At 37.0% G+C, this 16731-nt stretch overlaps 1 protein-coding gene across 2 annotated transcripts in view; it reads right to left on the minus strand.

Annotated features, from left to right (window-relative positions):
• KPNA5 (karyopherin subunit alpha 5) overlaps positions 1-16731 on the minus strand; it is a 49835-nt gene that overhangs the window by 21029 nt on the left and 12075 nt on the right. For both annotated transcript variants that reach the window (XM_032651786.1, XM_032651788.1), the window contains exons 6-7: positions 14606-14737; positions 12379-12467 (exon numbers count right to left, since the gene is read on the minus strand). In XM_032651786.1, coding sequence (XP_032507677.1) covers positions 12379-12467; positions 14606-14737 — 221 coding nt within the window. The remainder of the gene's footprint in view (positions 1-12378; positions 12468-14605; positions 14738-16731) is intronic.

The following is a 16731-nucleotide window of genomic DNA, read 5'->3' on the forward strand; positions in this document are numbered from 1 at the left end:
AGAGCACAGGCTCCGGATGCGCAGGCTCAGCGGCCATGGCTCACGGGCCCAACCGCTCTGCGGCACGTGGGATCTTCCCAGACCGGGACACAAACGTGTGTCCCCTGCATCAGCAGGCGAACTCTCAACCACTGCACCACCAGGGAAGCCCAAGACACTCATTTTACATTCAAAGATACAAACAGGTTGAAAGTGAAAGGGTGGAAGAAACATTCCATGCAAGTAATAATCCAAAGAGAGCCAGGGGAGCTATACTAGCATGAGAAAAATGGATTTAAGTCAAAAATTGTTTAACAGATAAAGAAGAACATTATATATTGATAAGAATGACAATCCATCATGAAGTTATAACACATAGCAACAGAGCAAGCATACAAAGCAAAAATTGACAGAATTGAAGAGAGAAATAGACAGCTATAGAATCATTGTTAAAAACCTCAATATAGGGCTTCCCCAGTGGTACACTCCATGTTAGATCACAAAGCAAATCTGATATATTTTCAAAGATTGAAATCATATAGAGCACAACAAAATGAAACAAAAAATCACTAAAAGAAGGAAAATTGGAAAATTCACAAATATGCGGAAATTAAGTAACATATTCTTACACAACCAATGGGTCAAAAAAACTCCCAAGGAAATTAGGAAATACTTCGAAATAAATGAAAATGAAAACCCAACATGCTAAAACCTACAGAATGCAGTGAAAGCTCAGAGGGAAAATTATAGCTGAAAATACCTACATGAAAAAAGAAGATCTCAAAAAAATATAACATAAACCTTCATCTCAATTAAGAAACTAAAAAAATTAAAGCAAACAAAACCCCAAGCTAGCAGAAGGAAGGCAATAATAAAGAGCAGAAATAAATGAAATAGAGAAGAGAAAAACACTAGAGAAAATGAACTAAAGTTGATTCTTTGAAAGAAAAATCAACAAAATAAACTTTTACCTAGACTGACAAAGAAAAAAAGACTTAAATTAGGAATGAAAGTGGTGATATTACTACTTATCTTTCGGAAATACAAATAATTATAAGAGAATACTATGAACAACTGTAAGCCAACAAACTGGATAACCTAGAAGAAATGAACAATTTCTCAGAAACACATGAACTACCATGACTCAAGATGAAACAGAAAATCTAAATAGATACATAACAATATAAGATACTGAACCAGTAATCAAAAATTTTCCAATAAAGAAAAGTCCAGCACAAGACAGCTTCACTGGTAAGTTCTACTAAACATTAAAGAAATCCTTCTCAAACTCTTCCAGGAAATAGAAGAGAACATTCCTACCATTTTTTTTTTTTTTTACATCTTTATTGGAGTATAACTGCTTTACAATGGTGTCTTAGTTTCTGCTTTATAACAAAGTGAATCAGTTATACATATATATATTTTCCCATATCTCTTCCCTCTTCCATCTCCCTCCCTCCCATCCTCCCTATCCCACCCCTCTAGGTGGTCACAAACCACCAAGCTAATCTCCCTGTGCTATGCAGCTGCTTCCCATTAGCTTATCTTTTACATTTGGTAGTGTATATATGTCCATGCCACTCTCTCGCTTTGTCACAGCTTACACTTCCCCTCCCCATATCGTCAAGTTCATTCTCTAGTAGATCTCTGTCTTTATTCCTGTCTTACCCCTACGTTCTTCATGACATTTATTTCCTTAAATTCCATATATAGGCATTAGCATATGATATTTGTTTTTCTCTTTCTGACTTACTTCACTCTGTATGACAGACTCTAGGTCCATCCACCGCATTATAAATAGCTCAGTTTCGTTTCTTTTTATGGCTGAGTAATATTCCATTGTATATATGTGCCACATCGTCTATCCATTCATCCGATGATGGACACTTAGGTTGTTTTCATCTCCTGGTTATTGTAAATAAAGATGCAATAAACATTTTGGTACATGACTCTTTTTGAATTATGGTTTTCTCGGGGTATATGCCCAGTAGTGGGATTGCTGGGTCATATGGTAGTTCTATTTGTAGTTTTTTAAGGAACCTCCATACTGTTCTCCATAGTGGCTGTACCAATTCACATTCCCACCAGCAGTGCAAGAGTGTTCCCTTTTCTCCACACCCTCTCCAGCATTTATTGTTTCTAGATTTCTTGATGATGGCCATTCTGACCAGTGGGAGATGATATCTCATTGTAGCTTTGATTTGCATTTCTCTAATGATTAATGATGTTGAGCATTCTTTCATGTGTTTGTTGGCAGTCTATATATCTTCTTTGGAGAAATGTCTATTTAGGTCTTCCGCCCATTTCTGGATTGGGTTGTTTGTTTTTCTGTTATTGAGCTGCATGAGCTGCTTGTAATTTTTAGAGATTAATCCTTTGTCAGTTGCTTCATTTGCAAATATTTTCTCCCATTCTGATGGCTGTCTTTTGGTCTTGTTTATGGTTTCCTTTGCTGTGCAAAAGATTTTAAGTTTCATTAGGTCCCATTTGTTTATTTTTGTTTTTATTTCCATTTCTCTAGGAGGTGGGTCAAAAAGGATCTTGCTGTGACTTATGTCATAGAGTGTTCTGCCTATGTTTTCCTCTAAGAGTTTGATAGTTTCTGGCCTTACATTTAGGTCTTTAATCCACTTTGAGCTTATTTTTGTGTATGGTGTTAGGGAGTGATCTAATCTCATACTTTTACATGTAGCTGTCCAGTTTTCCCAGCACCACTTATTGAAGAGGCTGTCCTTTGTCCACTGTACATTCCTGCCTCCTTTATCAAAGATGAGGTGACCATATGTGCGTGGGTTTATCTCTGGGCTTTCTATCCTGTTCCATTGAGCTATATTTCTGTTTTTGTGCCAGTACCATACTGTCTTGATTACTATAGCTTTGTAGCATAGTCTGAAGTCTGGGAGCCTGATTCCTCCAGCTCCATTTTTCTTTCTCAAAATTGCTTTGCCTATTCGGGGTCTTTTGTGTTTCCATACAAACTGTGAAATTGGAGGACGATGTTGGCTGTGGGTTTGTCATATATGGCCTTTATTATGTTGAGGAAAGTTCCCTCTATGCCTACTTTCTGCAGGGTTTTTATCATAAATGGGTGTTGAATTTTGTTTAATGCTTTCTCTGCATCTATTGAGATGACCATATGGTTTTTCTCCTTCAACCTGTTAATATGGTGTATCACATTGATTGATTTGTGTATATTGAAGAATCTCTGCATTCCTGGAATAAACCGCACTTGATTATGGTGTATGATCCTTTTAATGTGCTGTTGGATTCTGTTTGCTACTATTTTGTTGAGGATTTTTGCATCTATGTTCATCAGTGATATTGCCCTGTAGTTTTCTTTCTATGTGACATCCTTGTCTGGTTTTGGTATCAGGGTGATGGTGGCCTCGTAGAAGGAGTTTGGGAGTGTTCCTCACTCTGCTATATTTTGGAAGAGTTTGAGAAGGATAAGTCTTAGCTCTTCTCTAAATGTTTGATAGAATTCACCTGTGAAGCCATCTGGTCCTAGGCTTTTGTTTGTTGGAAGATTTTTAATCACAGTTTTAATTTCAGTGCTTGTGATTGGTTGGTTCATATTTTCTATTTCTTCCTTATTCAGTCTTGGCAGGTTGTGCATTTCTAAGAATTTGTCCATTTCTTCCAAGTTGTCCATTTTATTGGCATAGAGTTGCTTGTAGTAATCTCTCATGATCTTTTGTATTTCTGCAGTGTCAGTTGTTACTTCTCCTTTTTCATTTCTAATTCTATTGATTTGAGTCTTCTCCATTCTTTTCTTGATGAGTCTGGCTAATGGTTGATCAATTTTGTTTATCTTCTCAAAGAACCAGCTTTTAGTTTTATTGATCTTTGCTATCATTTCCTTCATTTCTTTTTCATTTATTTCTGATCTGATTTTTATGATTTCTTTCCTTCTGCTAACTTTGGGGTTTTTTTGTTCTTCTTTCTCTAATTGCTTTAGGTGCAAGGTTCGGTAGTTTATTCGAGATGTTTCCTGTTTCGTAAGGTAGGATTGTATTGCTATAAACTTCCCTCTTAGAACTTCTTTTGCTGCATCCCATAGGTTTTGGGTCATTGTGTCTCCATTGTCATTTGTTTCTAGGTATTTTTTGATTTCCTCTTTGATTTCTTCAGTGATCACTTCGTTATTAAGTAGTGTATTGTTTAGCCTCCATGTGTTTGTATTTTTTACAGATCTTTTCCTATAATTTATATCTAGTCTCATAACGTTGTGGTCAGAAAAGATACTTGATACAATTTCAATTTTCCTAAATTTACCAAGGTTTGATTTGTGACCCAAGATATGATCTATCCTGGAGAATGTTCCATGAGCACTTGAGAAAAATGTGTATTCTGTTGTTTTTGGATGGAATGTCCTATAAATATCAATTAAGTCCATCTTGTTTAATGTATCATTTAAAGCTTGTGTTTCCTTATTTATTTTCATTTTGGATGATCTGTCCATTGGTGAAAGTGGGGTGTTAAAGTCCCCTACTATGAATATGTTACTGTTGATTTCCCCTTTTATGGCTGTTAGTATTTGCCTTATGTATTGAGGTGCTCCTATGTTGGGTGCATAAATATTTACAATTGTTATCTCTCTTTCTTGGGTCGATCCCTTGATCATTATGTAGTGTCCTCCTTTGTCTCTTCTAATAGTCTTTATTTTAAAGTCTATTTTGTCTGATATGAGAATTGCTACACCAGCTTTCTTTTGGTTTCCATTTGCATGGAATATCTTTTTCCATCCCCTCACTTTCAGTCTGTACATGTCTCTAGGTCTAAAGTGGGTCTCTTGTAGACAGCATATAAACAGGTCTTCTTTTTGTATCCATTCAGCCAGTCTGTGTCTTTTGGTGGGAGCATTTAATCCATTTACATTTAAGGTAATTATCAATATGTATGTTCCTCTTCCCATTTTCTTAATTGTTTTGGGTTTGCTATTGTAGGTCTTTTCCTTCTCTTGTGTTTCTTGCCTAGAGAAGATCCTTTAGCATTTGTTGTAAAGCTGGTTTGGTGGTGCTGAACGCTCTCAGCTCTTGCTTGTCTGTAAAGGTTTTAATTTCTCCATCAAATCTGAATGAGTTCCTTGCTGGGTAGAGTAATCTTGGTTGTAGGTTTTTCTCCTTCATCACTTTAAATATGTCCTGCCAGTCCCTTCTGGCTTGCAGAGTTTCTGCTGAAAGATCAGCTGTTAACCTTATGGAGATTCAAGGGAATTATTTTTATTTGTTTTTCCCTTGCTGCTTTTAATATGTTTTCTTTGTATTTAATTTTTGACAGCTTGATTAATATGTGTCTTGGCGTGTTTCTCCTTGGATTTATCCTGTATGGGACTCTGTGCTTCCTGGACTTGATTAACTATTTCTTTTCCCATATTTGTGAAGTTTTCAACTATAATCTCTTCAAATATTTTCTCAGTCCCTTTCTTTTTCTCTTCTTCTTCTGGAACCCCTATAATTCGAATGTTGGTGCATTTAATGTTGTCCCAGAGGTCTCTGAGACCGTCCTCAGTTCTTTTCATTCTTTTTTCTTTATTCTGCTCTGCAGTAGTTATTTCCACTATTTTACCTTCCAGGTCACTTATCCGTTCTTCTGCCTCAGTTATTCTGCTATTGATCCCTTCTAGAGTATTTTTAATTTCATTTATTGTGTTGTTCATTGTTGCTTGTTTCATCTTTAGTTCTTCTAGATTCTTGTTAAATGTTTCTTGCATTTTCTCTATTCTATTTCCAAGATTTTGGATCATCTTTACTATCATTATTCTGAACTCTTTTTCAGGTAGACTGCCTATTTCCTCTTCATTTGTTAGGTTTGGTGGGTTTTTATCTTGCTCCTTCACCTGCTGTGTGTTTTCCTGTCTTCTCATTTTGCTTATCTTACTGTGTTTGGGGTCTCCTTTTTGCAGGCTGCAGGTTCATGGTTCCCATTGTTTTTGGTGTCTGTCCCCAGTGGCTAAAGTTGGTTCAGTGGGTTGTGTAGGCTTCCTGGTGGAGGGGACTAGTGCCTGTGTTCTTGTGGATGAGGCTGGATCTTGTCTTTCTGGTGGGCAGGTCCACGTCTGGTGTTGTGTTTTGGGGTGTCTGTGGACTTATTATGATTTTAGGCAGCCTCTCTGCTCATGGGTGGAGTTGTGCTCCTGTCTTGCTAGTTGTTTGTCATAGGGTGTCCAGCACTGTAGCTTGCTGGTCGTTGAGTGAAGCTGGTTTTTGGTGTTGAGATGGTGATCTCTGGGAGATTTTTGCCATTTGATATTATGTGGAGCTGGGAGGTCTCTTGTGGACCAGTGTCCGGAAGTTGGCTCCCCCACCTCAGAGGCACAGCACTGACTCCTGGCTGCTGCACCAAGGGCCTTTCATCCACACGGCTCAGAATAAAAGGGAGAAAAAGTAGAAAGAAAGAGGATAAAAGAAAATAAAGTAAAATAAAGTTATTAAAATAAAAAAATAATTATTAAGAAAAAACAATTTTTTAAGTAAAAAAAAACAAAAACTGATGGATAGAACCCTAGGACAAATGGTGAAAGCAAAGCTATACAGACAAAATCTCACCCAGAAGCATACACATACACACTCACAAAAAGAGGAAAAGGGGAAAAAATAATAAATCTTGCTCTCAAAGTCCACCTCCTCAATTTGTGATGATTCGTTGTCTATTCATGTATTCCACAGATGCAGGGTACATCACGTTGATTGTCGGTATTTAATCCACTGCTCCTGAGGCTGCTGGGAGAGATTTCCCTTTCTCTTCTTTGTTCGCACAGCTCCCGGGGTTCAGCCTTGGATTTAGGCCCACCTCTGTGTGTATGTCGCCGGAGGGCATCTGTTCTTCGTTCATACAGGACGGGGTTAAAGGAGCCGCTGATTCGGTGGCTCCGGCTCACTCAGGTAGGGGAAGGGAGGGGTATGGAGTGCAGGGCGAGCCTGTGTTGGCAGAGGCCAGTGGGACGTTGCACCAGCCTGAGGCGCGCCATGTGTTCTCCCAGGGAAGTTGTCCCTGGATCCCGAGACCCTGGCAGTGGTGGGCTGCACAGGCTTCCGGGAGGGGATGTGTGGATAGTGACCTGTGCTTGCACACAGGCTTCTTGGGGGCTGCAGCAGCCCCCTTAGCATCTCATGCCCATCTCTGGGGTCCGCGCTGTTAGCCACGGCTCGCACCTGTCTCTGGAGCTCCTTCAAGCAGCGCTCTTAATCCCCTCTCCTCGCACACCAGGAAACAAAGAGGGAAGAAAGTCTCATGCCTCTTTGGCAGGTCCGGACTTTTTCCTGGACTCCCTCCCGGCTAGCCGTGGTGCAGTAACCCCTTCCGGCTGTGTTCACACCACCAGTCCTCTGCCTGCGCTCCGACTGAAGCCCAAGCCTCAGCTCACAGCCCCGCCCGCCCCAGTGGGTGAGCAGACAAGCCTCTCGGGCTGGTGAGTGCTGGTCGGCACCGATCCTCTGTGCGGAAATCTCTCCACTTTGTCCTCTGCACCCCTGTGGCTGTGCTCTCCTCCGCGGCTCTGAAGCTTCCCCCCTCCGGCACCCACAGTCTCCGCCCGTGAAGGGACTTCTAGTGTGTGGAAACCTTTCCTCCTTCACGGCTCCCTCCCACTGGTGCAGGTCCTGTCCCTATTCTTTTGCCTCTGTTTATTCTTTTTTCTTTTGCCATACTCAGGTACGTGGGGAGTTTCTTGCCTTTTGGGAGATCTGAGGTCTTCTGTCAGCGTTCAGTAGGTGGTCTGTAGGAGTTGTTCTACGTGTAGATATATTTCTGATGTATCTGTGGAGAGGAAGGTGATCTCCGCGTGTTACTCTTCCACCATCTTTCCCCAGCCCGCCGTCCCCACAACTGTCGCGGCTTTGGCCGCTGGGGCCCCTCCAGATCCGGCAGCTTCAGTGAGGCCGCCCTCCCCTCGGGCTCTGGGGCAGTTCTGTGATGGCGGAGGAAAGAGACCCCAAGCTGCGAGTTCCAGCTGTGCCCTACCTTGTTTTATGAGGCCAGCATTACCCTGATATCAAAGCCAAAGACATCACAAGTATGTATGTATATTCCTAGTAGATACGAAAAATCTTTAACACAATTCTAGGAAACTGAATCCAGCAACATATTAGAAGGATTATACACTATGAACTAATGGGATTTATCCCAGGAATGCAAAGATGATCCAATGAACAATAGCAAACAATATAATACACCACAGTAATAGCATAAAGGAAAAAAACATGTGATGGTGTCGACACAGAAAAAGCATTTAACAGATCCCAACACCTTTTCATGATAAAAACATTCAACAACCTAGGAATATAAGGAAACCACCTCAATATGATAAAGGATATTTATGAAAAACCCACAGCTAACATCATTCTTAATGGTGAAAGAGTGATAAAAAACAAGACAAAGATACCTGCTTTTCCCACTTTTATGCAACGCTGTACTGGAAGCTCTAGCCAGAGCAATCAGGCAATAAAAAGAAATAAAAGGTATCCAAATTGGAATGGAAGAACTATCACTATTCACAGGTGACATGACCTTATATATAGAAATCCAAAAAAATGCACAAAAAAAAACTAATAGTGCTAATAAATGAATTCAACAACAATGGTGCAGGATACAAGATCAACACACAAAAATCAACTGTATTTCCATACATTGGGTACTGAACAAGTCAAAAAATCCAAGAAATAACTGCATCTAAAATTGCATCAAGGAGAATAAAATACTTAAAGATGAAATTTAACCAAGACCTGTAAAGTAAAAACTATGAAATATTGTTGAAAAAATTAATGAATACTTAATTATATTAAAAGATATCACATGTTCACAGATGGAAGACTTGATTTTGTTACAACAGAAATACTCCACAAAGTGATGTGATATACAACTTCAATGAAATTGCTATCAAAATGCCAATGGTATTTTTTAGAAATGGAAAAGTGAGGCATCAAATCTGCATGGAATTACAAGGAACTTTGAACAGCTAAAACAACATGGAAAAAAAATTTGAAGGTAAACTGAAGGACTCACACCTCCTGATTTCAAAACTTACCATAAAAGCTACAGTAATCAAAACAGTTACTGGCATAAGGACAGACGTACAGATCAATGGAACAGAATGTAAGAATCCAGAAATAAACTCACACATGGATGGTCAACTCATATTCACCAAGGGTGTCAAGACCATTCAATGAGGAAAGAACAGTCTCTTCAACCAATCATGCTGGAACAAGTGGATGTCCACATATACCTCATGTCATATAAAAAAAATAGCTCTAGATGGAGCAAAAATGCAAATATAAGAGATAAAACTATAAAACTCTTATTAGAAGAAAACAAAAGGGTTTCATGACCCTAGATTTGGCAATGGTTTCTTACAAATGACACCAAAAACATAAGCAACAAACGAAAAAAATAGATAAATTGGACTTCAGCAAAATTAAAAACTTTGTGAATCAAGAAAATTATCAAGAGTGAAAAGGCAACCCAGAGAATGCAAAAAATATTTTAAAATCATATACCTGACAAGAATCTATCCAGAATATATGAAGAATTCTTATAACTCAACAACGAAAAGACAAATAACTGAATTTAAAAATATGCAAAGAGTTAGATATTTCTCCAAAGAAGATACACAAATAGCCAACAAATGTATGAAAAGATGTTCAGTGTCATTAGGAAATGCAAATCAAAGCAAAATGAGATACCACCTCACATCCACTAGGATGGCTTAAATCAGAATAACAGACAAATGTTGGTGACAAAGTGGAGAAACTGGAACCCTCACACACTGCTGGTGGAAATGTAGAATGGTGCAGCTACTGTGGAAAAAGTTTGGTGGTTCCTAAAAAGTTAAAGATAGCATTACTACATTACCCAGAAATTCCACCGGTAGGTAATACGTAAAAAGAATTGAAAACTGGTGTTCAAACAAAACTTGTACATGAACATTCATAGGAGTACTATTCACAGTAGTCAAAAGGTGGGAATAATCCAAATGACCATCAACTGACGAATGTACCACAAAATGTGGTACATCCATACAATGGAATATTATTTAGCTATAAGAAGAACAAAGTATTTATACATGCTACCATATGAATGAACCCTGAAAACCATATGTTAAGTGAAAGAAGCCAGACACAAAAGGTCACACCCTATAATGATTTCATTTATATGAAATATCCAGAATAGGTAAATACATAAAGACAGAAAGAAGATTAGTGGTTTCCAAGGACTGAGGCACTGGAAAAAGGGGATGTGACTGCTTAATGGGTATTGGGGTTTTGTCTGGGGTGATAAAAAGTTCTAGAACTAGATAGTGGTTATGATTGCAAAACACTATGAATGTACTTACTGGCAGTAAATTGTATACTTTAAAATGGCAAATTTTATACTGTGTATATTTTATCACACACACAAAAAATATGTTCTAAAGGTTTTCCTATAAACAGTCTGAAGCCTCCTAAAACCATAACTCATTTAGAAATAAATTAGTTACACTGATTTTCTATATCAGGGGTTGACAAACTTTTTCAGTAAATACTTCTGGCTTCACAGGCCTTTCTCTGTTGCAACTATGAACTCTGCTGATGTAGCATGAAAGCAACTACAGACATTAAGTAAGCAAACTGATGTGACTGTGTTCCAATAAAATTTAATTTTCAAAAACAGGGGACAGGCCAAATTTGGCCTGAAGACTGTAGTTGGCCAAGCTGTGATGTATACTATTTTTCTTCACTTGTATTAATGGGATTATTAGGAGAAATTGCAAATCTTTTCTTGTCCAGATTTGCTGTATTATAAATTAAAGTTGAATTAAATTAAAACAAGAAAGCTATATCAGTATAGAAAGTCCATAGACGCAAAAGGCTTATATTTACTGAGAATAAAACAAATTGAAACTCCCCAAGGCAGAATTGATAAAACCATATTATATTAATAGAAATTTTATGTATACTTAAGCATTAGCTAAATGTGAATTTTAGTGTGAACTACAGATTATCCATTAGCTTTTTTAAGTTAATACCATTCTTCCTTTTGACCAACTACAGTGAGAACATCTGGCAGCTAACTTGACATTACTTCCTTTTTATGACCTTTCTCAATTTTTTAATGAACTTTGAAACTTTCTAAACCTACTCTTTTTCTGAAATTTATTATGTTTATAAACAGGACTACCTAGCTGGGTACTAATTGTTTGTCATTAGTTTTTTTTTTTAGTTTGGTTTCTTTAGTCATAATTAAAAGCTCCTTAGAACATTTAAAGGGATTAGAACTTATAAACACTTACTGTTTCATAAACCATTACCAACTTGAGATATTAACAAATAATAAAATGACCTAGAGACAGAGAGCAAAAGTGAAAAGAGAAACAAAGTGCTCACAGTTAATCTACAAACCATATAATTAGGCCAAAAAGTCTCAAATTGAAAATTTAAGAGATGTTTTTAATAGTATGAACTTCAAAATAACTCTGATATTGAACCCTGAATCAGTGTTTTCCTTCATGGCTCAACTAAATTCTCAAATACCATAAAGCTTAACTCTGGATAAGCCCAAAGTAAATGAAATCACAAGTGGTTCAGTGGCCTCCACATAGTAGGTACTCAATGTTAGTTGAGTGAAATGATGCTGAGAAATCCATTTTGTCCATGGAAAGTTACGCTCTCTAAAATAATAAAATATCTTTTACAAAATCATATCTAAAAATTTATTCTTCCTATCCAATTTCTCAGCTTGGAAAGGATGGAGAATGGGCTAGAAATGATAAGAGTAAAATTTTCCCTTTCAATTAGTTTTTCCTTTTTCACTATTTACCACTGGCATTTAGCCTAAATAAACATTCTCTTAGTAAATGATAACCAACATAAAGAAACCTATCTTTCAAATAATTTTATATCATTTCTGTAAAGAACCTTACATTATAGAGTAATTTCTTTTTTAAAAAAAGTATAAGGTATTTGAAAAAGAAACCACTAGCTAAGTCATTTTAAGTAAAATTCCAATTCTGAAAGAAAACTCTTTGTTCTCTGAACATTTCAAAATCAAATATGAAAACCTGACACCCTCAATACATCATCTGTTCATGTATTAAATACTCCCTGCTTTAGCAACTTTTATTGTATTAAAAACTACTACTTATCCTTGCTTTGTAGAATAATTATATTAGCAGAGTAAGCATCAAGTAAGCAAGGACCACTGTGAAGTGTGGCGTAAGAGAACATAAAAGACAGATATGATACAACTGGAAAATTTTTGTTGTTGTTAGTCTTACGTACTTTCAAGCTATTTCAGGCTTGGATAAACATAAGCGAAATTTAAAAGTATCACTGAAGAACTTAATTGTGTATGTAGTAATAGAGTGTAGAAAACAGTCTGCTTTTCCCAAAGTAGTATTTAATCATGATAACTTAAAGTACTTACTCTAAAAGAGGTGGAAGTATTTCACAATTCAAAACAAAATCTCTGCATTCTGCATTGTCACCAGCAATATTACCAAGTGCCCAAACAGCCTTAGAAAAATAAGAAAAAAAGATTCTTTTATGACAATATCTTAAATAAGATGCTCTCTCTTAAGAATGAGATTTTAGTGTAGAAGGAAAAAAGTGATAGTTTTCAAGACGTTAAAACAAAACATGCTAGTAGGAAACAAGAAAGGAAAACTTTAAAAGTACCTTTAATAATATTTTTAGTCAAATTGAAGCATAGGGCACTTAAAAACTTTTTCTTACATGCTAGTGAAATGTTTATTCTGTTCAACAAAGAGATAGTTTGTCTACTCTGAATCTACATGGAGAGACAAAATAGAGTTGACCCTTGAACAATGAGGGGGTGACGGGCACCAAGCCCTGCACAGTCGAGAATCCATGTATAACTTTACAGTTGGCCCTCCTTATCCAAGGTCCTGCATTTGCAGATTCAACCAACCTCAGACTGCATAGTACTGTAGTACGTATTTATTACAAAAAATCCATGTGTAAGTGAACCGCACAGTTCAAACCTGTTGTTGTTCAAGGGTCAACTGTATATCTACATTTAGTGAATCTTCCAATTACCTATGCTAGAGGTTTGCTCCTATGCCAAGGAATCCACTCACTGGGAAGGGACTGACTTATAAAAGAAAAAAGGAAGGACAGACAAAGCATAGGAAAGGAAGGTAAAGTTAATGTGAGAATTGGCTTGAATTGATGCTTGAAAATAAGTTTAGAGTTAGTCCAGCTTAAATAAATGGTAGTAAAAGATTATTCAAATATTAAATTTCAATTAGATGAGAAATTACACAGATGCAGATGATCATTATATTCTCATTTCAAGCTCTTCATATAAGTATAAAAGTAGACATTAAGTTACTTTTTCAATTGGGAAAATTTTATTTTAACATCTAAAATATGCATTAGTATTTTTTTTTTTTTTTTTTTTTTTTTGCTGTATGCGGGCCTCTCACTGTTGTGGCCTCTCCCGTTGCGGAGCACAGGCTCCGGACGCGCAGGCCCAGCGGCCACGGCCCACGGGCCCAGCCGCTGCGCGGCACGCGGGATCCTCCCGGACCGGGGCACGAACCCGTGTCCCCTGCATCAGCAGGCAGACTCTCAACCACTGCGCCACCCGGGAAGTCCTGCATTAATATTTTTAACATCTACTCTAGACCTACGCTTATTGTCTATTTTTTTAAGAAAAAGTTTTTAAAGTGATGACATTTTGCAACCTGTGAAGTATTTTGTTGGTGGGGATATAAATTTGTTAACATTTTTGGAAGTCTACTTTGAAATATGTAATAAGAACTTAAAAATTTTTTCTTTGACTGAGTAAAGTCATTTTTCCCTAATGAAATAATCGAGGTACATATTTATGTCAAGTCATATTAATATCAAGACCGATATACAATGATGTTCATCACAATATTATTAATACTAATAAGCTAGAAATAACTCAAATGTACAACTATTGAGGAACAGATAAATTATGGTACCTACCTGAATGGATAATGAGTAATCAGTAAAATTTTCTTGGAAGAATAATTAATGCTGTATGCAAAGGCTCTCAATACTAGTGTTAAGTGGGAAAAAAATATACACATAAAAATATAAACAAACAGATGGAATGGTAGAGAGATCTACAGATCAATTTGCATGAAAATGATCCAAAACGAAAATATAAAAACATTTGACTTTCTCTGGATGGAACAAATTATATGTGATTAAATTTTCCCTGTTACAACAACTATGAGAAAGTTTAATCTAAAATGGTTCATTCAAAATAATGTGATGTATTAAAAAGAAACAATGAAATAATCTACATACATGCAAAGAACAAGGAATCAGACTGGCCCAGGTTTAAAACCTGGTTCAGCCATTCACTGTGACTTCAGGTAGATTACTAACTTTTCTGGGTCTCACTCAGTATGCTCTTTTATAAATGGGAATAGTAATTCCCAATAGCTGAGATCCCATGTTTACAAAACCCAGGATTATGCCTAAGACAGTTCATTCTTCCTTCCTTCTAATTTGACAGTAAATAGAAATTATTGTATTCTAATAAATATAAAACACAGGCAACTTGGTAAAACTGAATTTCAAACCATAATCGCAAATGGTACTTTCAAGAGAAAGTTAAAATCTAGTAGATATAATAGGTCAAATTAGAAACTTACCTGTTCTTGAACATCTTCATGCTCTGAATTAAGAAGTTTGATAAAAATTGGAACAGCCCCAGTTTCAATCACTACTTTGGTATGTAGAAAAGTTCCAGATGCTATATTAGTTAATGCCCATGCAGCTTCAAACTAAGGAAAAATAAAAGTAGAATAAATGAAAGCACCCAAAAAATGTCAGAAAGGGGAAGAAAGGAAGAAGAGAGGGAGTAAAGACTTAGCTGAACAAGTCGGAGAGAAAGACTGACTTACGATTAATAAGATTTAATGTGAAATCAGATTTGATAGGTAAAAATGCTTTATTTTTAAAAAAGGACTCTTCAATCTGGAAAAATAAGAACTGAGAAGAATATAATAAAATTTACAAATCATGAGCAATAAATGAACACATTTGAATTTATAATTCATAAAACTCCTAATGTTTACAATTAGGGAGCCAGGTATTCTAAAGCAAGCAGTGCAAAAATAAATGAGACACTACTTAATAGAGTAATAGTATACCTATGGAACTTAGAATCATAAAAGGTATTTTTGTTTCCCTAGGCATCATCTAGTCCTAACCTCCTCACTTAAGAAATAAGAAAATTATAAGTCCAGACAGTTAGGTGATTTGTTCAAGGTCAAAGAGTTCATTATTAGCAGATATCTTTTAAAACATGTGCAGGCCAAAGAAAATTTGTTTGTGGGCCAATCTGGCATGTAGGCCCCCAGTTTGAGGCCTCTCTATTAGATCAATGTTTCGAACTAGCATGTTTCATATGAACTTGGATAATATGGCACAGCATATAGCTGCCCCAGGAGCATACTGCTGAATTTCATTAGGTTTCAAGTATAATGATTTAATAAACACTCAAATCACCAATATTCTTCTTGAATACTGCATGCTCTCTGCACATGTTATTCTCACAACCTGAAATTAATTTTCCTTTTTTCAGCCTGTTAAACTCTCATTCACCCTCAAGACTAGCCATGCGACACTACTAAACCAAAAAAAACCCAGATAAGTTGCCATGTTCTCTGTGCTCCCAAAGCACTCTGTATATTGTTTTGCTAGCACTAACTGTACTATGGTATCACAGATCTGTTTGTGTGTTTGTCTCCCCCAACAGAGTGAAGAATTTCTGCAGAGAGGGACAATATCTTACTCAATTTTTTAACTACAATGCCTTATACAATGTATTGCTTAAACTAACACTCAATTTTATTCATTCGTATTCACTCATTTCTTCTTTCAATCACTTAGAATTAAAGAGCCAAATAAAAAACTAGTTATCAGGAGGTTTAGGTTTTAGTCTGGACTCAGAGCTTATGAATAAGGCAAATGGACTAGATCATGATCTCCCGTCCTTTCAGCACTATCACCTAAAAACTCTGAACACTAATTGACAATAAGACTATACTATGGATAAAAGGGTCTTTTCCTCAGACACCCTTGTTGTAAACATTCTCAACAATTTTTCAGCATAAAGCTCATGATGGTTAATAGTCACAGGCTCAACACATTCTTTTGCTTACACCTAGATGTGAGGACCTTTCCCAAATTACTCAGATAAGTGGAACACAATTCTAAGTTGTAATTTCAACAACTATTACTCAAATATTAGTAAAAGTCCTCCATGACCAACAAGAGCATTGAGAAATTAGGTGTAGGTCTTGTGCAATTCCTGATAGATATAATTCCACCCTGTACACTTACTTAAGAATATTTATAGCAATGAAAGTCAGGAAGAACAATCTTAAACAGTAAAATACCTGCAAACTTCAGTAATTTACTATTAGTAGCCAATTATTTGGAAAACATCTTAAAATTTTCACTATAGTATAACTGAGAAGCAATGCTCTTTAGGACAAACTTAACGTTGGTCACTTTTTTTTTTTTTTTTTGCGGTACACGGGCCTCTCACTGTTGTGGCCTCTCCCGCTGCGGAGCACAGGCTCCGGACGCGCAGGCCCAGCGGCCATGGCTCACGGGCCCAGCCGCTCCGCGGCACGTGGGATCCTCCCGGACCGGGGCACGAACCCGCGTCCTCTGCATCAGCAGGCGGACTCTCAATCACTGCGCCACCAGGGAAGCCTGGTCACTTTTTAAGTAGATTATACTGATTCGTTCTTTTTTCAAAAAAAGA

Source organism: Phocoena sinus, chromosome 12 (genome assembly GCF_008692025.1).
Source record: "Phocoena sinus isolate mPhoSin1 chromosome 12, mPhoSin1.pri, whole genome shotgun sequence".
NCBI lineage: Eukaryota > Metazoa > Chordata > Mammalia > Artiodactyla > Phocoenidae > Phocoena > Phocoena sinus.